The sequence below is a fragment of the Psammomys obesus genome, unplaced genomic scaffold (genome assembly GCF_907164565.1).
Source record: "Psammomys obesus unplaced genomic scaffold, mPsaObe1.curated_primary_1811, whole genome shotgun sequence".
In the NCBI taxonomy this organism is placed as follows: domain Eukaryota; kingdom Metazoa; phylum Chordata; class Mammalia; order Rodentia; family Muridae; genus Psammomys; species Psammomys obesus.
Genome location: NW_026585686.1, coordinates 15,299,486 through 15,325,885, shown reverse-complemented (window position 1 = coordinate 15,325,885; position 26,400 = coordinate 15,299,486). Strand labels below are relative to the sequence as shown.

At 37.3% G+C, this 26,400-nt stretch overlaps 1 protein-coding gene across 3 annotated transcripts in view; it reads left to right on the top strand.

Annotated features, from left to right (window-relative positions):
- The window catches only part of Frmd3 (FERM domain containing 3), a 197,013-nt gene that overhangs the window by 141,828 nt on the left and 28,785 nt on the right, over window positions 1-26,400 (top strand). For all 3 annotated transcript variants that reach the window (XM_055630140.1, XM_055630131.1, XM_055630149.1), the window contains 6 exons: window positions 2,093-2,181; window positions 9,341-9,404; window positions 10,665-10,753; window positions 13,918-13,992; window positions 14,269-14,337; window positions 22,339-22,463. In XM_055630140.1, coding sequence (XP_055486115.1) covers window positions 2,093-2,181; window positions 9,341-9,404; window positions 10,665-10,753; window positions 13,918-13,992; window positions 14,269-14,337; window positions 22,339-22,463 — 511 coding nt within the window. The remainder of the gene's footprint in view (window positions 1-2,092; window positions 2,182-9,340; window positions 9,405-10,664; window positions 10,754-13,917; window positions 13,993-14,268; window positions 14,338-22,338; window positions 22,464-26,400) is intronic.

Genomic DNA, 26,400 nt, shown 5'->3' with positions numbered 1-26,400 from the left:
AAGGAAGGAAGGAAGGAAGGAAGGAAGGAAGGAAGGAAGGAAGGAAGGAAGGAAGGAAGGAAGGAAGAAGAAAGAAAGAGAGAGAAAGAGAGAGAAAGAGAGAAAAAGAAAGAAGGAAAGAAAAAGAGAGAGAAAGAAAGAAAAAAAGAAGAAAAGAAAAGAAAAGAAATCTGATTGCCAAGGTATGCATTCTATTACTGCACAAGTCATAGACATTATAGCTAGGACTGTTGGTTTCTTCACTTCATTTGGACGTATCTTTTGTTATCTTTTGGTATTATGAAAGTTAGTCCTCAAAGAGAGGGCTTTCAGGTCAGTTTCAGCTCAGAAGTCTTTGAGCCCTGTTTCTGAAGTGCATAGTGTCTTCAGCAATAGAAGGTATTACTTTCAACCTCTGGAGTTAACCAAAGACAAAATAATAGGCTATTGTTTGGGAGTCTCTTGGACATCCCTGGCCATCAAGTTAGTGTAACATGTTACATCCACATAAAATTATATTAATTTTTCATTGTAATCTTTGAAATGGAGAAAGGTGAAGAGAAAAAGAAACATTTAAGTTATATTAACTGAAAGTGTTTGTTGATCTTTTTCTTTTTGCATACTATGTGACATTTCCACAAGGATGAAACCTAAACAATTTTTGTCAGAATCATCTGTACTCTAGCTCAGAGCTTCAGATTCTTTCTGTGTCTCTTTCTGTCTGTATGTCTCTCTCTCTCTCATGTGTATGAAATATATATTTGGTAAGTGTATACTTGTATGTGCTTACATATGGAGGCCCAAGGCAAGCCTTAGATATCCTTCATTAATTTCTCTGTACCTTAGTTCTATTAGAAAAAAATCTCTCACTGAACTCAAAGCTTATTGATTTGGCTAGGCTGGTATTTTAAATTATCCTTCCTCATTCTATAACCAAGGTTAGGTTTACAGCTACACATTATTATACCTAGATATTTTTAAATGAGGGTTTGGGGATATCGACTCAGATTTTTATACTTGAAAGGCTGGCACTTTGTGAATTTAGCTATCTCCCAAGACATATAATTTTTCTTTTCTCAATTTTGTAAGGTACTGTTGTATTCATATTCTCAAGAAATTATTCATTCATTTTAACTATGTATCAACCAAATAATAGCACTAATTCTAGACTGAGTTCATGTCAAACTGAATATTAAAAATAAATTTAGGGGTTATTCTTTGAGCAATTAAATTTACCCAGACCAAGTCAGCTTATTAATAAGCTTATTAGCTAAGTACTAGATCTGTAATTCTCAGATCAGTGTGCTCATCATAAACACTTGGAAAACTTTATAAATATCTGCTTGCCCAGATCTTACCCAACCTCTATTACTTCAGGCTCTGTGAGCATGGAGGCCAGGCTGGAGTACTGGGATGGTTCTACTTCCTTCTATTGATATATGCATCGTTTTCTGCCTATACAATTGTTTTATGATATTTCCCAGATGCCTCTAGTGATGATATAAGATGATATAAATATGTTTATTTCATTTGATGGCTTAGAATCTTTCCAGAAATGTTATTCCCTCTGTTTATTTTCTTGTTTAGAAGCTGTCTGGATTTTTGTGTTATTTGTTGACCTATCATTATCTATGAGTTGCTTAGAGTTTCAGGTTTGGTTGTGAGTTAAGTAGGTTTTTTTCTGGTGATTTTTACACTGATATTGCCAGAAATTCTGCATGTGGTTGAATCACTTGGGCTAAATGCTCAAAGTATTCATTTCATTGTATTAGAGAGCTAATGGCAACCAAGAACCAGTTTGCTGGCATTACAGAGAAGACCCAGAGCACAAGCAACTCAAAACTCTAGAAACGAGAGCATTTGGAAGAAATCCGTGTGTTTTTATATGATTCCTTCTAGGGCAAGATGTCTATTTCCGGAAAAGAAACAATATATAACTCTAGATTTTGCCCACATTTTGAAAGTCATGTTCTTGGAAATTATATCTTAAACACTTAGTTTATGGCTGTAGTTTCTGGCCTTGATTAGAATTACCCAAAGATGAAGGAAAATTAGCATGTAAGTTATCGTTTATATTTCTTAATCCAAATAGTTCTTAATTTTATTTCTTTAGGATTCAAAAGGTGCTACAGCATTTTTAGGATTCACTGCTGCAGGTTTTGTGGTATTCCAGGGAAATAAAAGAATCCATTTGAGAAAATGGTAAGTACATCTTTGGAAAAATGCCTAACCTTTTTTTCTTAATCTTCTTTCCTTTCTTGTTAGCATAATTTTTTTTTTCTGGCACTGTCTGGTAGATTCCTAGTTAGCTTTAACTGTCACCTTGACACAAATCTTAGATATCTCTGAAATCAGTGACTCTCTATAAGGAATTTTATCACTAAAAACTTCATTAACCCACAGGCATATCTGTGGGTCATTTCCTTCATGACTGATTGATGTAACATGGCCTATTGCCCACTTTGGTTTTAAGCATCTCTGGATAGGTAGGCCTTGTCTATATAAGAAAGGTAGCAGAACAAGCCAGTGGAACAAGCAAGCAGTGTTCCTCCAGGATCTCTGCTTCAGTTTCTGCCTCAAAAGAAGCATACTATATTTTTAAAAAAAATAAGCAACCAATCGGCTTCCTTTGAACAGGGGATCTAGGTCTTCACCATGCATATTCCTTAGTTGGAGTATTGATCTCTGGAGACTCCCATGTGCCCAGGTATTTTGGCTCTGTTGATCTCCTTGTGGAGTTCCTGTACCCTCCAGGTCTTCTATTTCCCTCTTCTTCCATAAGGATTCTGGCACTGTGCCCAAAGCTTGACTATGTATCTCAATATCTCCTTCCATACCCTGGCGGTTTGAGTCTTTCAGAGATGTTCTATGGAAGGTTCATGTCCTGTTCTGTGTCTTCTCCTACTTCTGATGTCTATCCTGTTTGCCCTTCTGAATGATGATTAAGCATGTTTCCTAGGGTCCTCCTTGCTGTTTGTCTTCTTTAGGACTATAGATTTTAGCATATTTACCCTATATTATATAGCTAATATCCAATTATAAGTGAGTATATCATATGTGTCTTTCTGCTTCTAGAATACCTCACTCAGGATTTTTTTCTAGTTCCCACCATTTGCCTGCAAATTTCATGATTTCCTTGTTTTTAATTGCTGAGTAATACCACAATTTCTGTATCTATTCCACCTTTGAGGGACATCTAGATTGTTTCAGATTCTGGTTATTATGAATAGAGCTGCTATAAACATGGTTTAGTAAAGGTCCTTATTGAAAGGTGGGGCATCTTTTGGGTATATGCCTAGGAATGGTGTAGCTAGATCTTGAGGTAGCACTATTCCTAATTTTCTGAGGAATGCCAGACTGATTTCCAAAGTGGTTGTACAAGGTTGAATTCCCACCAGCAATGCAGGAGGGTTCTCCTTTCTACACATCTCCAGCATGCACCATCCCTTGAGTTTTTGCTCTTAGCCATTCTGATGGGTGTGAGGTGAAATCTCATAGTCATTTTTATTTGCATTTCCCCAAATGACTACGGATGTTGAACATTTCTTTAAGTGTTTCTCTGTCATTCGATATTCCTCTGTTGAGAATTCTCTGTTTAGCTCTGAACCCCATTTTTTAATTGGATTACTTTATTTGTTGATGTTTAACTTCTTAAGTTCTTTATATATCCTGGATATTAGCCCTTTGTCAGACATAGGGTTGGTGAAAATCCTTTCCCAGTCTGTAGGCTGTCATTTTGTTCTGATGACAGTGTCCTTTGATTTCAGAAGCTTGTCGGTTTCATGAGTTCCCATTTATTATTTGTTGATCTTAGAGCCTGTGCTGTTGGTGTTCTGTTAAGGAAGTTGTCTCCTGTACTAATAAGGGCAAGGCTCTTCTTTTTCTCTAACAGATTTAGTGTTTCTGGTTTTATGTTGAGGACTTTTATCCACTTAGACTTTAACTTTGTGTAGGGTAATAAATATGGGTCTATTTTCATTTTTCTACATGCAGACATCCAGTTAAACCAGCACCATTTGTTGAAGATGCTGTCTTTTTTTTTTTTTTCTTTTTTGCATTGTATGATTTCGTTTTCTTTGTGAGTTCCCTACTAAGGGATACAGGGGCTGTCTCTGCCATGAATTCAGTGGCCAACTCTTTGATCACCTCCCCCTAGTGGGCCAGCCTTGTCAGGCCACAGAGGAAGATGCAGCCAGCCTTGATGAGACCTGATAAGCTAGGGTAAGATAGAAGCTAGGGTAAGATAAGCTGGGGTAAGATAGAAGGGGAGGAGGTCCTCCCCTATCAGGGGACTAGGAAAAGGGCATAGGGGAGAAGAGGGAGGGTGGGTGGGACTGGGAGGAGACAAGTAAGGGGGCTGCAATGGGAATACAAAATGAATAAATTGTAATAAATAAGTATATAAATAAATTTTTAGAATAAAAATGGTACCAGGAGTAGGAACTTGCTATGACACACCTAAATATGTTGGTTTTAGAAAAGATTGTTAAAGGTTTTGACGTTATGAGCCACAGAAGAGATTGAGTGTTTAGAGCTTAATGGGATTTCCTGTGGGAAATTGGAATATAATGCTGAAAGCGACTATATTTCTTTCAATAAAGGCTTGACTTGTGAAATTTCAGACAGAAGAGAAGATTCTATCAGGGTTGTTTGTATGATACTTTGTTTTGAGACTCCGGAAGGGAAACCTTGTTTGCTTTAGCGGAACAATTAATAATGCTTATCTGAAACAGAAAAATCAGCTGTATTAGTAAGACCACCAGCACTGAGGTGAAATCTTCTAGAAAATATTTCCTCTGGATCAGAACACAGAAGCTGTGGTCCAAAGAAAATGAAAACTCTATCTCAATCTAAAAGCCAAACATGTTAATATGTAAGATTCTCCTAATCATATTGCTATTGAAGTCATAAAAATGTCATGAAGAACAGCTCCGGCTTGGTACTATGTGGCAGGTCCAGAGTCCCTGCAAGAAGGTCTAGGAATAGTACAATCCCAGTTAAAGGATTGAAGGGGTCATGCAAAAAACTGAGAATTGGTAGCATCTGGCCAGATCAGCATTCCTGTAGAGAAGCCCGGGGTCTATCAGTGGCGCAGGTGCAGATTCCATTGACCATCAATGACCTCCAAGAGCAGTGGCAAGTATAGAGTAGAGCATGCTGAATCTCTATGTGTGCTCCTGATTGTAGAGCTGGAGGGATGGGACTACTTGAGACCTCTGGAGCCCAAAAGATCATGAGTAAATTCCAGATATTGAACCCTGAGCTATTACAGAGTTTGGGTTTGATAGGATACAATTGTTAATGTGTCGTGGTGTTTTGTTGTTGTTTGTTTGTTTGTTTTTAGAAATAAGACACTGTCACATATTTTGGAGTTTACAGGAGCCAACAGTAAACTTACTAGATTTTTAAAGAGAACTTTTCTTTTTAAACTTTGGAATTTTAAAAGACCACATTGGTCTATTTTCTTAGAAGTAAGACTGTGTTTTATATGGTGATGTGACCATGGGATCTTAGGGACAAGATAAAGTTATTTTTTAACAATAATAGGTTTTTGTTAAGTTAAAAAGTTAATAATTTTGTTGTTAAGTTTGTTGTCAGCTAGTTAATTTTTTCAACTTGACCCAAAATTCTAGTCATACACAGAAAGAAAACATTCTCAATTGAGAAATTCTGTCGAATTGGCCTATGGGCATGTCTGTGGGGACATTTTCTTTGATAATTAATGTAGAAGGGTCTAGCTTATTCTTAGTGGTGCCACCTCTGATTGACAGGCATGGGCTGTGTAATGTAACTGAGCAAACTAGAGGAGCTAGCCAGTAAGAAACATTCATCTGTGGTCTCTGCTTCAGTTTCTGCCTTCAGGACCCTGCCTTGAGTTCTTGCCACACTGACTTCCCTTACCTGTTGCATATAAGTGTAAATGAAATGAATCATTCTGCACCCCTCCCCCATAAGTTGTTTTTTGTTTTTTGTTTTTTTGTCATGGTGTTTATCACAGCAACAGAAAAACAAACTATAATATCTGTATGAAAACCTAAATTGAGAAATGTCCTAGATCAGAGTGGCCTGTGGACATTTCTGTTGGAAATTTCTTTGACTATTAGTTGGGATAAGAGGGAATAGCCAATTGTGGACAGTACCTTCTCCTAGCAACTAGTTTCAAACTATGATTCCTGCTATACTGATTGGCTTATAAGTAGATTTCTTGTTTGCTGTTTGCTGTATGAAATAGAGTGATTTGCTGCCTTCAAGTGTCTACCTTGAGTTCCTGCCTTAACTTCCCACAATGATGGATTGTGTCCTGGAGCTGTAATCTGCAAAAAAAAATTTTCTTTCCTTTAGTCAGAGTATTTTTTACATCAATAGAAATAAAACTAAAAAAGTAATAACCATTTATATTTTAGCTTCATGATAGGTAGATTTACCCCATGCAAAGAAAAAGCAGAATTCTAGTAGGCTTTCAAAGAAAATCTACACCCAATAGTTCTTAAATCGCCTTCTCCTGAGGGGGGGACAGCCTTGCCAGGCCACAGAGGAAGACAATTCAGCCAGTCCTGATGAGACCTCATAGGCTAAGGTCAGATGGAAGGGGAGGAGGACCTCCCCTATCAGTGGACTTGGAGAGAGGAATGGGAAAAAAGGAAGGGAGGGAGGATGGGATTGGAAGGGAAGGAGAGAGGGGGCTACAGCTAGGATACAGAGTGAATAAACTATAATTAATATAAAAAATTTTTAAAAATATTCAAAAAATGAAAATATGGAGTGCTTCTAAACCCCTCCTATGAAGCCAGTATTACTCTAACATCAAAACCAGGTAAACACACAAGCTCACTCTGTGTGTGTGTATGTGCCAATATTCCTGATAAACATAGATTCAAAGACCCTTAATCTTTACAAATTGAATATAGGTATGTAACAAAAGGAATATGTCTTATGATCAAGTTGGCCTTATAGTGATACTCGTTCAACATATGTAAGATATAAATGTAATAAACCATATAAAGGGACAAAAAATATAAAAATCATATGATCATTTCCATAGAAGCAGAAAAATAAAAAGCTTTGACAATATTTATCATGCCTTCATAACAAAAAAACGTAGAACAAGTAGGAATGTAGAGATTATTTTCCAACATAATAAAGGTTACGTCTGACAAACCGACAGCCAACATCATCCTAAATGAAGAAAATCTCGAATCAGTTCATTAAAATCAGAAATGAGAGGAGACTGTCCAGTACCCCTACTCCTTATCAATAATGTGACTGAAGCATTAGCTGGAGCAATATGGCAAGAGAGAGAAATTAAAGGGCTAGAAATAGAAGAACATTAAGTCAAATTATTCCCAACTGAAAACTATATGATCTTATACCCAAGAGGTACCAAAATTCTACCAGAAAAGTTATAGAAAATATGCATAATTTCATCAAAGTATTAGGATACATAACTAGCTTAACAAAACTCACTAGTCTATATACATCATTAATAAGCATGCTGAGAAAGAGATCATGGACACACTCCTATTCCCAACTTCTCAAGTAAAATAAAATATTTAGAAAATACCTAACTAAAGAGATGAAAACCCTCTGCAATAAAATCTGTGAAGAAAGACAATGAGGAAGAGACTAAAAATTAAAGACCTTCCATGATTGTGGGTTTGCAGAATTAACGTTGTGAAAAAGACCTTTCCAACCAAAAAAAAAAAAAAATTTACTAGTTCAATGCAATTCCAGTCAATATCCTCCTCTCATTCTTCAGATAAATAAATTAAAAAATTCTTCAAATCTATTCTTCAAAAACAAAAGACCCATAATAGCTAATCCTAGATTAACACTTGTCTCTATGCATTCTGCTCTTTTTAAGTGCTAGGTTAATCTGTCTCAGACCTCTAACTTTTATATAATGTATTTCTACTATACCATTGATTTTTTTTAGTCAGTCATACTTTCAGTCCTCCTTTGTACCCATTTGCCCTCTTCTTCCAAAATTAGGAATCTTAGAAGTCACTCATAAATTCTTTAGGTCTCAATGAATTCATTCATAAAATGGGTATTGGTTGTATATGTCTGTCTTAGAAAGGGTGGATGGAGGAGGAACAAATGCAATGTTTGTAATAGTGCTTTGGAAATCTAGTGAGATTTGATAACTATAAATTGTTTTATGATGTTGCTATTTAGTTTTCTTCTCTAGATTTTCAGCATCTGACAAAGAAGGTCCAATGTGTTTACTTCAGTCAATTCCAGGGTAGATACCATAGCTATTCCAATTTAGTTTGGGAAGCATGGGTAACTTGAAGACTGCCTTCATTCTATCCCAGGACTGCAAAAGTCTTGGAGGATGTTATATACTCAGGTTTCCAACATTACTTGAGACCTGGGCTGGATTGACTAGAAGCTGCTTCACCTAAATACAGATTTATTTCATGTCTTTCCCCCTTAAATCTCATTTTGTGGAGGGGTCATTTGAAACTTGGAGGTGAATAGTCTTTGGAGTATTTGTTTCTGTTTTCATTTCTTCAGGTTGCCTATGTTACTGGTACTGTGTTCATGTGGATCTCATCCTTCCTGGCTTCTTCTTAAACATATTTGTTTGTTATAACCATTCATCTTGCTAAATCAAATTTTCTTCTCATGTAAATCTTGTGTGTTTTTTAAAATCCAGCTTTATTACAATTTTATAAATTCTTCGCCTAAATTGAAACAGATGAATAAAGCATCACTGTTTCTTTTCTCATAGGAAAAATACACATGCAATAGAACTATTATAGAAATTACAAAAAAAAAAAAAAAGAAAGATTTTTAAAACCCTTCTTTTCACTATCAAGGAAATGAGTATGGACCTACATTCAAAACAGGTTTACATCAAATAACCCTTTGAAATAAAAATGAAAGTTGTCTTTTTACCATAAATTTTTTTGAAAACTTTAATGTGAACAGGAATTATTCTTTTGAAAATTTGCAATGTGGTATATGTTATTCCTTAGAGGTGGGTGGAGGAGAATAGAAAAAATAGATACCTTGAATCCCTATTATACTACTAACATTCTTTCTATTTTGCAAAGTAAGCTCACCAATTGATGTTTCAGTTGCTAATGTTACAAATAATTCAGAACCTCTTAAATAAAAGATGTATCCTAACTGTATAAAAATGAAATAATTTTGAGCTTGCAGAGTATCAACTCTTGGGAAGAAAATTGCTACGTACTTTAACTTAGAGACCTCCATTCTCAATAGACCATCACTGATGATAAGAAAATATTTTGACATCTGTGAGTCAGATAGATTTACATGGAAGAGCCAGACACCTTATTTATCTATAGGTGTTTTTTTTTTTCCTTCTTACCCACAGACTTTCTTTTCTTAGGTCAGATGTCTGCAAATTGAAGTTTGAAGGGAAGACATTTTATGTGATTGGCACTCAGAAAGAGGTCAGCTGCTGACTTTTATAATTACTTGTATGTGCATGTGCAAGTGTGTGTGTATAAGAGAGATCTAAGAACAAAACAGCTTTCAGGATGATTGCCCCCAAAGAGAGTACCTTCGAAGACTGGGAATAATGGAAGCTATTTTTGAAAAGATTTTAGTGCTAGATAAGTTAGTAGTAATCCACAGGTAAGAATAAAGTAAGTGAGCAATATTAACTGTATGGACCTATGTAAAAGATTAGGATAAGCTTTGTTCATTAAATATAAAACATAGATGCTCTCTATAAATCTTTGTCTAAATTACAGATAAATAAAATGAAAGAAAAATACTTATAAAACTAGGCAGTAATCAACACCAGATAACGTGGTATAGAGTGGTTAAAAGCACTGCCTGCTCTTCCAAAGGACCCGGGTTCAATTCCCAGTACCCACATGATAGCTCACAACTGTCTCACAATTGCCAATTCCAAGGGATCTGATGCCTTCACACTAATGCATGTAAAGTTAAATAAATAAAAAAAGAAAAATAAAAAGTATTGTGGTCACAGTATATAGTCCTAAGTGGTTTTTCCCCAAGAGTTTTTAACAGTCATGAGATATAGTTTGTGTTTTCACCAAGGAATGGACTTGGTGGAAGGCTATTGCCAAAATGTTGAACCCTAAAGCTAGGTCTGACGTTTGCTGTTTTTCTTGACCTTTGACATCAACTCAAATGTTCTTCCAGTGTGGCAAGTAATTTTTAGATTGATCAAGAATTGATAGAGAGGTAGGTAATACCTGGAGTATTGGTAAGCTTTAATCAATCGGTTTTGTGTAGCATTTAAATAGATTAGTAATGTCTGATGAGTGAGAAAAAAGCCATGCCATTTCAACTCTAACAAAGTAATGTTGGAGGGGTTGCTGCAGAGAAGGCTTCATGGGGAAAGTACTAACTGTGCAACTAACATGATTTTAGTGTGGATACCCATCACCTACATAACACTCTTACCCTAGCCGTATGTGGAGAGCTATCTCTAGAGCTTGCTGGCCTCCCACTCTAGCTGAAATGGTGTACTCCAGGCTCAGCAAGAGACTATTCAAAAAATAAGTTGGAAAGTGGTAAAGGAAGATACACAATATCAACCTCTTGCCTCCAGACAAGAATGCATGAACCTCCCTGCATGTATATATTTTAAAAACTGTAATAGGATACAAATACCTTAATGAAAAGCATAAATAATATAAATTGTGTTTATTGTGCCCTTTCTTGTTATTTTTTATTAGAAAAGCGCTGTCTTGGCATTCCATACTTCAACGCCAGCTGCCTGCAAACATTTATGGAAATGTGGGGTAGAAAACCAAGCCTTTTATAAGTAAGACTCTTGTTTTCATTTGATTATAGGTTTTTAAAGCACTCATGGATCCCTTTGTGCCTTGTGCCTTGGCAATGACTGTATATTCATTTTTTAATACAGCTGTTTGTATTCTATTTAAATGTAATATAAATCTGCAACATAATATTTTATCATGTATACATCTGATAGAGGATTACTGTCTAGAATATTCAATAAACCAAAAAAATAAAATTAACAACCCAATTAAAACTGTGCTATTGAAAGAAACAGAGTTCTCAAAGAAGAAATTCAAAGGCTAAGAAGTGCTTTTTCTCCTTTTTTTAAGGAGAAAAATATTCTTTTCTCATATAATACAACTCTACCACAGCCTTCCCTTCCTTCACTCCTCCCAGTCTCTTCCCCCCCACACAAGATTCACTGTTTCACTATTTCCCTTCAGAAAAGAGCAGGCCTCCCAAGGAGAGCAACTGAACACTGTACAATAAGATGCAATAATCCTAGGCACAAACCCTCATCAAGGCTGGACAAGGCAATCCAGTAGGAGGAGAAAGCTCCCAAGAGCAGGCAAATATCAGAGATACCCTAATTCCCATTGTTAGGAGTCACAAAAACACCCCAAGCTAAACAAACACAGCATAGATACATAGGACCTAGTATAGAGCCATTCAGGCTCTGTGACTGCTGCTTCCCTCTCTGTGAGCCCTACTTAGTTAATTCTGTGGGCCATGTTCTTCATGGAGCCATCCTGCAGCCCTCTGGCTCCCAAAATCCTCCTCCTTTTTTTCCATGGGGTTCCCGAGCTCCACTTAATATATGGCTGTGAGTCTCTGCATCTGCTCTGTTGGGCTAGCATTGGTTTCTAGGCCATCTAGCTTCCAATTCCTGGCCATCCAGATAGTGTAGGACATGGGCTCCCTCGTGGCCTGGGCCTTAAGTTAGACCAGCCTTTGGTTGGCCACTCCCACAAGCTCTGAGCCACATTGCCCTAGAACATCTTGTGTCCAGAACAGGTTGTAGATTAAAGGTTTTATGGCTGGGTTGGTGCCCCAGTCCCACCACTGAAAGCCTGGTTACAGCAGATGACTGGTTTAACTAAGATGTAAGTGCTCAACATCCTTAAGCTTTAGGGAAATGAAAATAAAAACTACTTTGAGATTTTATCTCATCCCTGTCAGAATGGCTAAGAACACAAAAACAAAGACAATATATTCTAGGGAGGGTACAGAGTAAAGGTAATCTTTACTTATTCTTGGTGGGAGTCAAAACTCATGCAGACACTATGGATATCAATGTGTAGGTTCCTCAGAAAGCTAGAAACATCTACCATACGATCCAGCTATATCATTCCTTGGCATGTACCCAATGCAGTCTATTCTACTACATGGATACCTCCTCATTCACTATCATTGCTACTCTATTTACTTTGCTGGGAATTAAAAACAGCTTAGATGTACATCAAATGATAGACAGATGATGAAAATGTGGTGCAAATAAATAATGGAATTTCATTCAGCTATAAAAAAAATAAAAGTTGTGAAATTCAGAGATAAGTAAATGAAACTAGAAATATATAGTGAGTAATGTCACTAAGAAACAGAAAGACAAACAATCTGTTTTTAACAATGATCTCTTTCACAAGGTAGTTCCTAGGTATTTCCTTCCAAGTCATATACAGTGACATGGTGGGATTTCTTTACACCTCTGACCTATGGCCTCGAGGAATCACTATAACAGGAAAGTCAGAAACTGGATTTGAGGCTAGTGAGGGCTGTGGGCTTGTTCTGAAGGCAGGACTGCCATTTTTTGTTTGGTTTCTATTTGGGAAGCAGCATCTACTTCTTGAACCATGAAGCTATACTGCTGAAGTTGATTTGTGCGTCCTTCCTTCCTTCCTTCCTTCCTTCCTTCCTTCCTCCCTTTCAATTTTCTATTTTGTTTTATTTGAAACAGGGTTTCTGTGTGTAGCCTTGACTGTCCTGGACTCACTTTGTAGACCAGGCTGGCCTTAAACTCACAGAGATCCACCTGACTCTGCCTCCCTGAGCATGTCTTGTTTTTCTTAATTTTATATATGTGTACATATAACACACACACACACACACATAATCCTCTACCCTTCTCTGTTTCCCACTTACCCTTTCAAATCCATAGCCTCTTTTCTTTTAATTATCCTTGTTAATATATATGTCTAAATACATAAATACAGCCCATTAAGTCCATTTAGTGTTACATATATACACACATATGCACACATGTGTATACTATTTTAGGGATGGTCACTTGGTATTGGATAACCAATTAGGCAACTTATTCATTGGGAAGACTGATTGTCCCTCTCACAACTGTCATTAATTGCCTATAGTTTTTCATCTACGTGTGGACCTGGTCTAGTGAGATTTTTTTTTTTGCATTATCAGTATTTCTTATCATCTTGAAATGTGAAACGCCAGTTATTTCTAATTTCTTTATGTGTCATTGCATTGCGCTCAGAAGCATCCTTAGCTATCATGGTAACCTGTGCTCCATTCTGAGGCAGCGCATGTTCTTGAGTTCTTTCCAGAATGTTGTTGTTGTTTTCAAGTGTATGTGTAAAGGTTAAATCAGTACTGGACTGATCCATTCTTATGTATCCAAGCCATCTGTCTTTTCAAGGGCATGATGCTGTGGTGTCATGGACCCATTCCTTTGAAAAAGCAGCACGTTATGAGTTTTTTTTTTTATAACAAAGGGAATGACCTTTCTGGCTAGAAAACTGTTTTCTGTTTTAATGTTCACATAGATACAGCTGAAAAAGAGTCTCCATCATTAATAAATTTGATGATGCCATATTACATAATCTTTATATCTCTCAATATGAGTGAAGGAACAGTTCTTTCTATTCATCAACACTGCCTGAAACTTTTTGCTGGCCTAACCTAGAAATGGAGTATAATATCAAATGCGTGGATTATGACCAGTGTTCACAATCAATGAAAGGAAATAATATTGAACATATCAAATTACAATGTACATAAAATTTCTTTTTGGGGGGAAATACTCCAGATCATGTGTGTACATGCTTAGTCAGTATGTAAAATAAATTTCTTTCTTGAAGTTAAAACAAGTGATTACCTCAGCTCTACTTCATGTCCTGCTTGAAATTTTCAATGTCACTACCACTTCTGCTATGCTTCTCCTTAAAGGTATGCAAAGTCCAGTCAGATCAAGACTGTGTCAAGCAGCAAGATATTTTTTAAAGGAAGTAGATTTCGGTACAGGTGGGTAACAATTGGTCCATTGCAGTGATGGGTTGGGGTGATGTCATCCATTTACATTTAAGTGTTTTGTTGCAGATATTGTGCTTATGACTCTCTGTTAGTCTATTTTCCATTCCATTGAATTATTCTCCTGACAGAGCATCCTAAACCTCGACATAAATTTTACTCATGGAAGAAGGGAAGGGGTGTACTTTTAGAGCTGACTTGGGAATATGAGACCCTTCCCCATTTCTTTGGTGTGTCTACTCACATACATTGTATTTCTGTATTTTGTAGTGGTAAAGTTGCTAAAGAGGTGGTAGAGGCAAGCTCCAAAATCCAGAGGGATCCTCCTGAGGTGCACAGGTGAGAAGGGAGCTCCCTTTTGGCTTGCAGGAGGGTGCTTCAATGATGAACAAAGTCACTTAAAAGCTAGACTATCACACATGAGGCTTGGGGTTCATTCTTCAACAGCACAAAAATAATTTTATCTTAACTTTTCTGATCCCTCTCTTACATCTCTATGTATAGTGGCATGCAGAATGAAGTCAAGGCATCCACTTCCCTAGAAAGCTCTCTCAGATATATCAGGGCTGTGGCCTAAAGGCAGCTTGGCTCTCTCCTAAGTCCCTCGGTAGGCAGATAGGTATTGGGTCTAGGATTCTACATGAGTAAACAAAACATATGCCATTGGATGGCTCCTGCTTGCTCGGTCTGCTCCATTACCTTGTCACATTTCCCTCATAGACTAGTTCTAACCGTATCTTACTCATCATGCACAGTCAGGCTTACTACTCTGAGTGAGTCCTTCTGTGTGACTGAACAACAAATATCCATCCCTGTAATAGCTTAGAAATTTAGGTTACCATGAACACATCTGCAGATGTGTTCTAGGTTATTCTGTCCCTGAGAAATGAACTGACCTGAAGCATATAGTTATAGTTGAGCAGTAACAGTTTATTAGGAAATTATATAGAATTATCAGAAAAGAAGTGGAATGGAGAAAGAAAAGGGATAGCAGTTCAAAATGCAACATTATTCGAATGACTGAGGGGTTTGGATCAAATGGATGGTCTTTTGGGCTTATTTGCATACCATAAGCTTTCTCACACCTGCTGTACTACATTCAGATCTATACACAGTTCATGTCTCATTAGCCTCTTAATATACATCTTTTTCAAAATAACAGTCTCTAGTTAGTTCTTAGAAATTAAGTGTTTTCTTTGCCAAACTGAATTTATATGACTATAATTTACAAAAACAAATATATATCCTAAACTTCAAACATACTGAATGCCATAGAATGAATATTCTTATCATGACACCACACCCTTTAAAATTAAATCATCATAACCTAATTATTTTTAAATTTTGTTTTTAAGTTATCATGTGATATAATGAACTTCATTATGGCATTTACATACATATATGTCATTCTCCTTTGTTCTTATTCACCTTCATCTCCCACTACCCTTGCAACTTAGACCCTAAAACCTCCTTTCCTAGCCCCCCATCCTCCCTCATAAGGCCTCCACTTCTGATAAGCTAAACTATTTAGTGAATTTCTTACAGGATAGTTTGCACTTGAATTTCCTTGTTCAACTTTGGAACCCAAAAGTGTTTCCTTTACGTCCATATTTGCTTAGTTTCATCCATTTTCAAGAATCTTGCGTGAGCTCAGTGGTGTTCTGCCTTATTCCTGGGGTTATAGGCAGGATATAGCTGTGACCTTACAAAAAATAGGCTAAGCCAGACATTGAAGGGCATCTAGACATACCTGTCTCCCGAAAAGCTGAACATAGCTAAAGTCTTCAGGAGATCTGATGCAGCTTCTAATTCATTCCTGCTTTTGGGTAGTTCTAAGGGTAGATCTCATATGCAGTGCTGTTAAAGCTGTCTCTCCACTATTAAAATGTAAAAGAAACCTGCAGGGTTAGAGTGTAGGAACTCTGGATTGAGACTGCCTTGTTGCAATATCTAAATATGCGGCAAGCTGCTCAAAGATCAGAAAGCAATTTAAAACACTCTCCCCTCTCCTAAGCTGTGACAATTTAGCATAACAGAAAGGAAGACAGGAATAATCAAATAATATCATTTTCACTTTTCCAGAAAACTTTGGATAGAATATAGTCTTAATGATATCTTTATTTCTTTTATTTAATTGATATGAGAGTAAATCATTTTCTTAGACATCAGATGTGTCCAAGACACTATGCTGAAGGCCCTTGACCTCTCCAGTGGCACCACTGTGGTCAGAGAAGCAGAAATGTGTGAACCTTTATGTAATTTCTACCTTCTTAGAAGTCATTTGCATAGAAGAACATGTTTCTCTTCAACCATTATTTTATTTTTAAACTATATTGGCTTCTCTGATGTGGCTATCAAAAGTTAAAATGTAATAATGAGATTACAATTTGTTGAGACGCTTCAGAAAAAAAAATGTTAGTCTATAATGGCATTAATAAGGTATTAACTCATTTGCATAGAAGAACATGTTTCTCTTCAACCATTATTTTATTTTTAAACTATATTGGCTTCTCTGATGTGGCTATCAAAAGTTAAAATGTAATAATGAGATTACAATTTGTTGAGACTCTTCAGAAAAAAAATGTTAGTCTATAATGGCATTAATAAGGTATTAACTTACCATCTTTCCTCACACCTTCCATTCGACATCTCAAAAATATGACAGGCTTATAGACTCTAGCTTCTGAAAAATGTGTATGTATAAAGAGACAGAAACCAACAGACTGAGAATATTTTAGGATTATTCTTTCCTTCAGATAGAGAAGCTCATTCTGACGTTAGTTCACTGGCCTTTTTTGATGGCATGGGAAGATCCTGGGGAAAGCTCTCCTGGGCTGGCTGCTGGGGAAGAATCCCTGAGCCTAGCCAAGAGGCCACATCAGATGAAGGGCTGCAGCTCGGAACATAGCATCCACCACCAGGGGACACACAGAACACCCAGAACCAGCAAGATACAAGAATGTTCTGATACAAAAATGAATAGATTTTAATCTTTGCTACATTGCCTGCCAGCTCTGTGGCCTTGGGTAAGTCACTGGATTTCCTAGTTTATTGGTTTACCCATCTATGAAATGAGATTCCTGTATTGCCTTGACCTACTTCTAGATTTTGTTGGGGACTTAAAAAAATTCTTTTTAAAATGTAAAGTGACATACACATGTAAGGCAATGATATCATTACTACCATTCATTTACAAGGAAGCTAGATCTGGGCATTAAGCTCAATAAAATACTTGCTCAGTATTGCAATGACTGTGGTTCAAACCACAACACTGTAAAATTGGGGAGGGAGAATGAAGAGGATACTTCCATACCGAAATCCCTTCAGACAATAGGCCAGCACTACTTCCTTTGATCATAGAGTGGTGAATGACTATCATAAACTTCAGTGTACTTGTTTCGTTTTGTCACTATTTTCAAGTCCTGCATTTACCTGTCATCAGTTTACAATCAGCTTATGTAATTCCACCTTTTTCATCTTTGAATGTACGCTTTTCTCATGCTAACAAAAAACATCAGTATTTGAAGTCTACACAAGTTATATATTCTAATGTTAAAATCTACTTTAATTTACCACAACAAAACCTTCCTCCTCTCATAGATTTCTTAATTTATTTAAGCTTAATTTAATTATAGCTTTATTTGGATAAAATTGAATAGGAATGTACCACATGTTTTATTTGGCATAGGAATCAGTTACCTCATAATGAGGTTTGGGGCTTCCACAAGGTTTCTATACCATAACTTTGATTCTGATAGAGTAGTTACAAGGAGGTGAGAAAATTAAGGGTAAGGCTACCTGAAAAGTGTTTGACTCATGGAGGCACTACCTGCATGAATGGATTCCATCTCTTGATGGTATTGAGTTCTTCCCAATTGAGTTCAACCCAACTGTTGATTTTCTTGACAATGGTGCTGCCTCACATTTGCCTTTTTGAACATTCCAGTTTGTTTTTCTACGTTGTCTGCCATGATGTAAGCCATCATGTGGCCTTCATCAAGAACTAAGACAATGACGACACAATGCTTTCAGGATTTTTCCAGTGTCTAGACCCACAGTCTAAATAAATTAATTTTATTTGTCCATTACAAAAATTCCGTATTTGTAATAGCATCACAGAATTGACTAAAATGCCTCAGTCTATGAGGAGGAAGGGCAGAGTAGAAAGCAATTTGAACCTTGGCAAATTCTCAGAAAAGTGCTTGTCACAGTGGGACATTCTTATATAGCCCCAACTTTGAAATATTAGTTGTAAAACAAATGTCTTTAGAATGCTATACACTCACTAATGTAAAAAGTGTGGCATAAAACAAAAGTATTAGACAAGGTTTAGAATCCTGGGTTTGCCCATGTAATTCTTTTTGTTTTTATTAAGTTTTTTTGTTTTTATTAAGTTTTTTTTTTTTAGTATTTCATATTTGAGTATATTAAATCATTTTAATCCCTCCCTTTCTCCACTCCAATTCCTTTCATGGCTACTGCTCTGTCATTTGAACATTTGAGCATATATATACATGTTTGTTTACACATAAATCTACATGTATATATTATATAAGCATGTAGATATATATACAAACATATATAAACATATGTGTATATATACTCAGGTTATATTTTTCTGAGTTTATTTAATGTTACTTGTATGCACATGTGTTTAAGGCTGATTACTTTGATAACCTATCATTGTAGGAGGAATCATCCCTGGAGAAATCTAATTTTTCCCTATCTCAGCAGCCATTGATTTCCAGAATCTATTCATCTAGGGGTGAGGCCTTGTGAAATTTTCCTTAGTCACATTAGCATATCAATTGATATTGTGCTTATGCAGATCTTGTCCAGACAACCATACTGATGAGACTTCATGGATACAGCGTCCTCCTTATGACTGGAACACACATTCTTGCAACAGGCATCTTGGTCTTTTGATTCTTGCAATCTTTCCCACTTACTCTTCTGCAATTGTCCCTGAGCCTTCAGCATAGAGATTGTGTTGTGGCTATACTAACTGGAGCTGGGCATACCGTGGACACTTATTATCTGTATTTTGATCAGTAGTGGATCTCTGCGGCAGATGCCACCTGCCATAGAAAGAACCTTCTTTGATGAGGGGAGAGAACTACACTTATCTGTAGATATTATTTAGAAAACTGATAGAAATTAAACCATTTAAAAATGGTATAAAATGCCATTTAGGAAAGTGGCAATAGTAGGTTCTCCTCTAGGATCCATGATATCACTAGCTTTGGTTAGTTAACTAGGTTTACAGTACCAGACATGTTTCCTCCCATTAATCAATCCTTACATACAATTAGACAGTTGTTGTATACCCCCAAGATAAAACTGCCATTCTTGCCCAATTAGGAATATCTTACTAACTTATTCTCCTGGTTTACAGGCTTTAGAGCTGTGTATGGTCATTGATTTTTCTCCCTGCGGCATTTTCTTTTACCTTCTGATGCTTTGACAGCTAGTCCTCAGGGAGGAGGCTTCTGGGTATATTCCAAATCTTGCATTTGAAGTATATTGGGTCTTCTACAATGGGATAATACCCTCAAGTTTTAGGAGACAACCAAGCACAATGCGTTAACATACAATTTTTAAGAGTATCTTGGGCCCCTTCTTCCTCTGATCAACAACCAGAGCAAAGATTATCTATGCCTGGTACTAGGGTTTTGTCAGATGGTCTAGGACCATGTTTAGGGGAGAGAACATTACTCTTTTTAATCAAGTTACATGACATCATTAAATTCTAATTTCTTTCATCAGTAAAAATATAATATTTATTATACCTGACTTATACGCATACAGAGAAAAGCAAAAATTAAGTAGTGTACATAAGGCAGTACATAAAACGAAATGACCATTCAGATTTTGTTCTGTTATGTATTTGTCTTTAGCCATAGTTCCAATGAACATTTCTCTCAAATGAACCCATGTCAGTCATCCTATTTGCAACTTTCCAAATAGGTAAGTAGGGATAATTTATAGTCTAAAGAAAATAGAAGATAGAGTTTCTATATGTTTCTATAGCAAAACACTATTGACTGGGTAGTTTGTACACAACACCATTTTATTTCTCACAGTTCTAGGGGATGGGAAACATGAAAGACAGAAACACTGAAAGATTTGATTTCTGATGAGGGTTTCCCTATAAGCAGAAATGGTCTTGCTTGTCCAACATTGAAGGAATAGAAAAACAAACTGCCCTGGCAGTCTATTTACTTTTTATGTATTTAGAGAGTGTGGGAGGTGAATGAACATGCACACTCATTTCCGCAGGTATTGAGATGTTAGAGGACAACTTAAAGGAGTTGTTCTTTTCTTTATCTATGGAGCCGTAGGATTAAAATAAATCAGGCCATCAAGTATGGTGGTAAGTGTCCTTACCTACTAAGCCACCCCACTGTCCCTCAGATTACATTTATAAAAACTCTAGAGTATTCTTAAGGGCTCTCATGACTGAGTCATATCCCAGATGCCCTGCCCCTCAGTAACATCACAATAGAAATTATATATTTTCTCTTTTTTTAGAAATCTTTTTCGATAAATGGAAAAATAATTTTAGACCACAGAAATTCTAATAAAGTTTGAAGAGATGTACTTATCTCATTAACTTTCTATTGTGTTCTTTCTCTCAAGTTATCAAGTTGTCCTAGGGCTTGGAGCCCTAGAATTTTGTGCTGTGGGAAATTCCTATGGCTTTATCTGAGTCTTGTCTTTATTGGGAAAATTGTGACCTTCTCTGATATGTTATTTAAATCTGAGGTTTGTAATGTGCTATAAGGGTCATCTACCAAAGCCTAGCTACCTAACCCTCAGTCATAAACCTCTCCTACAATGAAGCAGTATGAATCGGTGTATAGGGGACAAGTTGTCTTCCTTTTGTCAAATACCAAGATAGACTTATACTTAGGAAGCCAATCCTGGTAATCTCAGCCTCTCCCAGAACCAAGCAGTTGTTGGACAATTCACTTAGAATGGAATATCAAAATGTTCAACATCTCCAAATGAAGAATGTTGGGAGGAAAATTGATGATACAAATTGTATTTTGTAATATGTTTCTCAGATTTTTTTAACATGAAAAATCTTACTTCTGGACAGTGTTTTCCTTAATGTGAGAGCTAACAGTCATCAAAACAAACATCTAGTACATAATCATCAGTTCCAACATCAGCTTCTAGAATAATAAGGGAAGAAAAGACACTGTGGTTAGGCAAGTCCCAATAAATTTTCAGTGCAGCCAGTGTCACCTGTGAGTTTCCAGTTCAAGATGCTAATAGATATCCTATTCTTTGTATTTCCATAGAAGTCCTAACAGATGTCTAGCCTGAGAAAATTCTAGGCAATCTGAAATTCAAGGCTATGTCAAACCAAGGAAGTATTGAGTTTACTTTAGATTAGGACCTGAAACCCCTATAGGATGCTATACAGTAAGACAATGTGAGACAATTAAGAATCGCCATAGTCTTATCTCAATGGAGCTGATTAGTACAATAATAATTGAAGACTGACAAAAGTAATGAATGTAATAAATTGTGAAAGAAGAAAAAGTAGTATGTGACCAAAGAGAGAATAAAAGGGTGGAATTATGTTGTGAGGAACAAACTAGAAAGGCTTCAAGACAGAGACATTTGACACCATTTTAAAAGACTGGTTGGTGTAGTTTTTACAGGAAACTAAAGAAACTATAGAAAGTTAAACACTTAATGTGCCTCTACCTCCCCCTATGCTGGGATCCACAGCTGGACTCATGGCAACAGACAAGGCAATGGACTTCCAGCTACTGAGCAGTAGTTTTAATAAGACACTTAGAGTTTCCTTGCCATCTGCTACTTATCACAGCTCCTGTTGTGTACATGCTTTTCCAAAGGAGAACCAGAACTGGATTTGCATGGCTGGCTGATGAAGAAGGCATGAATGGAAATCTGAAACACTGTACATTTGACAACGTAGCTCACAGTTGCAGATCGTCTGTGTCCTCTGTCCAAGCAGGATTTGTGGTGGTAGTGGTTCAGTAGCTCTGAGCTACTGTCTAATTCAGTGTGATCAGACTTTCCAGTGTGCTGCCTGTGTCTATTTAAAATTTGTGTGTTATCACCCAGCATATCTTTGTTTGATGACATTTGGGGAACTTTAATTTATTCCACAGAATTGGGTAGAATTTATAGACTTTTGTCAGGAATTTAATGACAAGGAAAGCTATGTGTTTTAAATGGTAGGACTTTTTACTATTGGCTTTTATGTATCCAGAGGTAGTTCTGATTTTAGATAGCCCCTGAGAGGGAGGGACCACCATTTGTAGTGGACATGGCATTTATTTGGCTTGTATCTGTTTTTAGAGTCAATATTACTCAGAGTCGCAGCTTTCACTCCTTGAACAAACAGCTCATCATCAACATGGAACCATTGCAGCCCCTGCTTCCTTCCCCCATTGAACAGGAAGAGGAAGTTCCTCTGGATGAAGGTAAGTCTACCAATTCATTCCAAAAGTCATCTTTTTGAAGAAAGCAAAATTTTTTTTAATACAAAATATTTTAAGATTACTTTTGAAAGAAGTAATGGTACAGCACATGTGCTATTAAGTAAGGCAAGTACCTTTTTTTTGTTAAATGATAAAGGATTTATTTTGGCTTGTAGCTCTAAGGTACAGTTCAGCATGTTGGAATGCTCAGGCAGCAGAAGTTCTTTTTTTAACTTTAATTTGTATTTATTCATTTTACATTCCAGTCATAGCCCCCTCCCTCCTCTTCTCTTAGTCCCACTCTCCCTCCATGTTTCCCCTATCACCACTCCCCTATTCCTCAGAAAAGGGGAGCCCTCCCTACCAACCCACCTACCCAAGCATATCAAGTCACATCAGGACTGAGTATATCATCTTACCTTGTGGCCTGGCAATGTTGCCCTGCCAGGAGAAAGTGATCAAAAAGCAGACAAAAAAGTCCATGTCAGTGTGAACCCCTATTCCCATTACTAAGAAACCCACATGAGAACCAAGCTGCCCATCGGCTACATCTGTCTTTGGGACATAGGGCCAGTCCATGCATGGTCCTTGGTTGGTGCTTCAGTCTTTACTAGACCCCCTGGGCCCTGGTTAGTTGGCTCTTTTAGTCTTCTTGTGGAGCTCCTGTCCCCCCTAGGTCCTTCTATCCTTGCCCCCAATTTTCTACAAGACTCCCTACACTCCACTCAATGTTTGGTTGTGGGTCTCTAGATCTGTTTCCAACAGGTGCTGGTTGGAGCCACTCAGAGGGAAACTATGCTTGGCTCCCATCTGTAAGCATAGCAATGTATTGTTAATCATATCATGGGTTGGCTGTCTCCCATGGGTGAGTCTCAGGTTGGGCCAGTCATACTACAATTCACAGACCTAAAGAAGATGAGTAACAAGGAAGACCAAAGGAAGGATGCTTAAATTCCCACTCAGAAGTGTAAACAAAATAGAGAGCGGAAATAGCGGAAGAGAGGGGACAAGGTAAGAGAGGGAACAGGAAGAGAAATGAGGGTCAGTTTCAGACCTGAGGAGAGCAAGGGCAAGAAGACCCAAGGCTTGCAGAGAGAAGAGAAACCTTGAGAGGGGATTTCTCTGTGACAAGCTGGAGACCTGTGACAGAGCAGACTCCTGAATGGATATGAGGGTGACTCCAGAGACTCCAAGAAAGAAGAGTCATAGAGACTGAAAAGGTGACCTCCTAACGAGACATAGCTCCTAGTGGAAGGCAGGGAATACTACTCCACCCACAAAAACTTCAACCCAAAATCTACCCTGCCTACACGATGGACAGGGACAAAAATAAAGCAGAGATTGAGAGAATGTCCAACTAAGTCACATACTTTAAATGACTAATAGAAACTGTTATAATTCATTAAAATGGAAACCCAATCCTTCAGTCATGATAGCTAGATTTGTAGTACTCAGTAATCACTTGTGGCTGGTGGCTACTGTATCTGTCTGAAACTAAGAACATTTTCATCATTGTAGAATGTCCTGATAGAAGGAATGTTTTTTTTATCCTAACTAAAAATAAATTAATCAGTCTGGAGAGATGGCTCAGAGGTTAAAACAGTTGCTGTTCTTTCAAAGGTCCTGAGTTCAATCACCAGCAACCACATGGTGGCTCATAACCAACTATAGTAAGATTTGGTATTCAGACAAATTGTTGTGTAAATAAAAAATAAATATTAAAAAATTAATTAATTAATCATTATTAAAGAATTCCCCACAAGTACATCTATGCTGATCCTCCTTTTCTGTTTTTTGTCCTTAATTCCCAAACCTGTTGTATCTACGTGCATTTTGATAGCTTTTTATCAGTTTGGTCTGGTTTGGTTCAGTTTTGAGACAGGCTCTCATGTATTCCAAGTTCCCTTCATATGCTGCATTTAGCCAGAAATGGCCTTAAACATCTCTTCTTCCTGCCTCTAGCTCCTGAACACTGGAATGACAGGCATGCATTATAGTTCCGTTTTATGCAATGTTGGGGATCTAACCAAGGACATTATATATGATAGGCAAATACTCTATCAACTGAGCTACATTCCCAACCTGCCTGGTAGTTTTGTTGTTGTTGTTGTTGTTGTTTTTAATGATCAAACTTTTATACATAATTAAACTGTGCATTTAACTTACAGATTCAGAAAAATGTATAAGGCTATTAATAGGAATAAAGATATTTACAATTAAGGTAAAATTGCCATGACTAGCACCCAAAAACATGAGACACATAAAAAAATGTGATATATAAAACAAGTAGCTATTCAGCTATTCAGATATAAATCACAATTCAAAACTGATCTAACACTGACAAATATTGGAATTAGTTAAAAAAGACATCTGATCCGTTCTTAAAAGTTTTTGTCACATTTTTTTATTTTTTATTAATTACACTTTATTCATTTTGTATCCCTCCATAAGACCCTCCCTCTCCCCTGCTGATCCCACCCTCCCTCCCCTTTCTGCATGCATGCCCCTCTCCAAGTCCACTGATAGGGAAGGTTTTCCTCTCTTTCTGATTTTAGTCTATCAGTTCTCATCAAAAGTGGCTGCATTGTCCTCTTCTGTGGCCTGGTAAGGCTGCTCGCCCCCTCTGGGGGAGGTGATCAAAGAGCAGGCCAATCAGTTTATGTCAGAGGCAGTCCCTCTCTCTTCCCATTACTATGGAACCCACTTGGACACTGAACTGCCATGGGCTACATCTGTTCAGGGGTTCTAGGTTATCTCCATGCATGGTGCTTGGTTGGAGTTTGAGTCTCTGCGAAGTTCCCTGTGTTCAAATTTTCTTGTTTTGTTGCTCTCCTTGTGGAGTTCCTGTCCTCTCCAGCTCTTACTATTTCCCACTTCTTACATAAAATTCCATTCACTCTGCCCGACATTGGCCATCAGGCTCAGCATCTGCTTTGATAGTCTGCAGGGCAGAGCCTTTCAGAGGCCCTCTGTGGTAGGTTCCTAGTTTGTTTCCTGTTTTCTTCTTCTGGCTTTCAGAGGCCCTTTGTAGCAGGTTCCTAGGTTGTTTCCTGTTTTCTTCTTCTTCTGATGTCCATCCTCTTTGCCTTTCAGGTGGGGATTGAACATTTTAGTCAGGGTCCTCTCTCTTGATTAGTTTCTTTAGATGTACAGATTTTAGTAGGTTTATCCTATATTACATGTATATATGAGTGAGTATATACTGTGTGTCTTTCTGCTTCTGGGACAACTCACTCAGGATGATCCTTTCCAGGTCCCACCATTTACCTGCAAATTTCGTGATTTCCTTAATTTTCATTGCTGAGTAATATTCCATTGTATAGATGTACCACAATTTCTGCATCCATTCTTCAGTTGAGGGGCATCTGGGTTGTTTCCAGCTTCTGGCTATTACAAATAAGGCTGCTACAAACATGGTTGAGCAAATGTCCTTTTTGTGTACTTGAGCCTCTTTTGTATATATGCCTAGGAGTTAGGTATGGCTGGATCTTGAGGAAGCACTATTCCTAATTGTCTTAGAAAGTTCCAGATAGATTTCCAGAGTGGTTGTACCAGTTTACATTCCCACCAGCAGTGGAGAAGGATTCCCCTTTCTCCACAACCTCTCCAGCATGTGTTGTCCCTTGAGTTTTTTACCTTGGCCGTTCTCATGGGTGTAAGGTGAAATCTCAGGGTTGTTTTGATTTGCATTTCCCTAATGGCTAATGAGGTTAAGTATTTCTTTAAGTGTTTCTCTGCCATTCGATATTCCTCTATTGAGAAGTCTCTGTTTAGCTCTGTTCCCCATTTTTTAAGTGGATTACTTGGTTTGTTGCTTTTCAGCTTGTTTAGTTCTTTATATATACTGGATATGAGTCCTCTGTCAGATAAAGGGTTGGTGAAGATTCTTTCCCAATCTGTAGGCAGTCGCTTTGTTTTGATGTTGGTGTCCTTTGCTTTA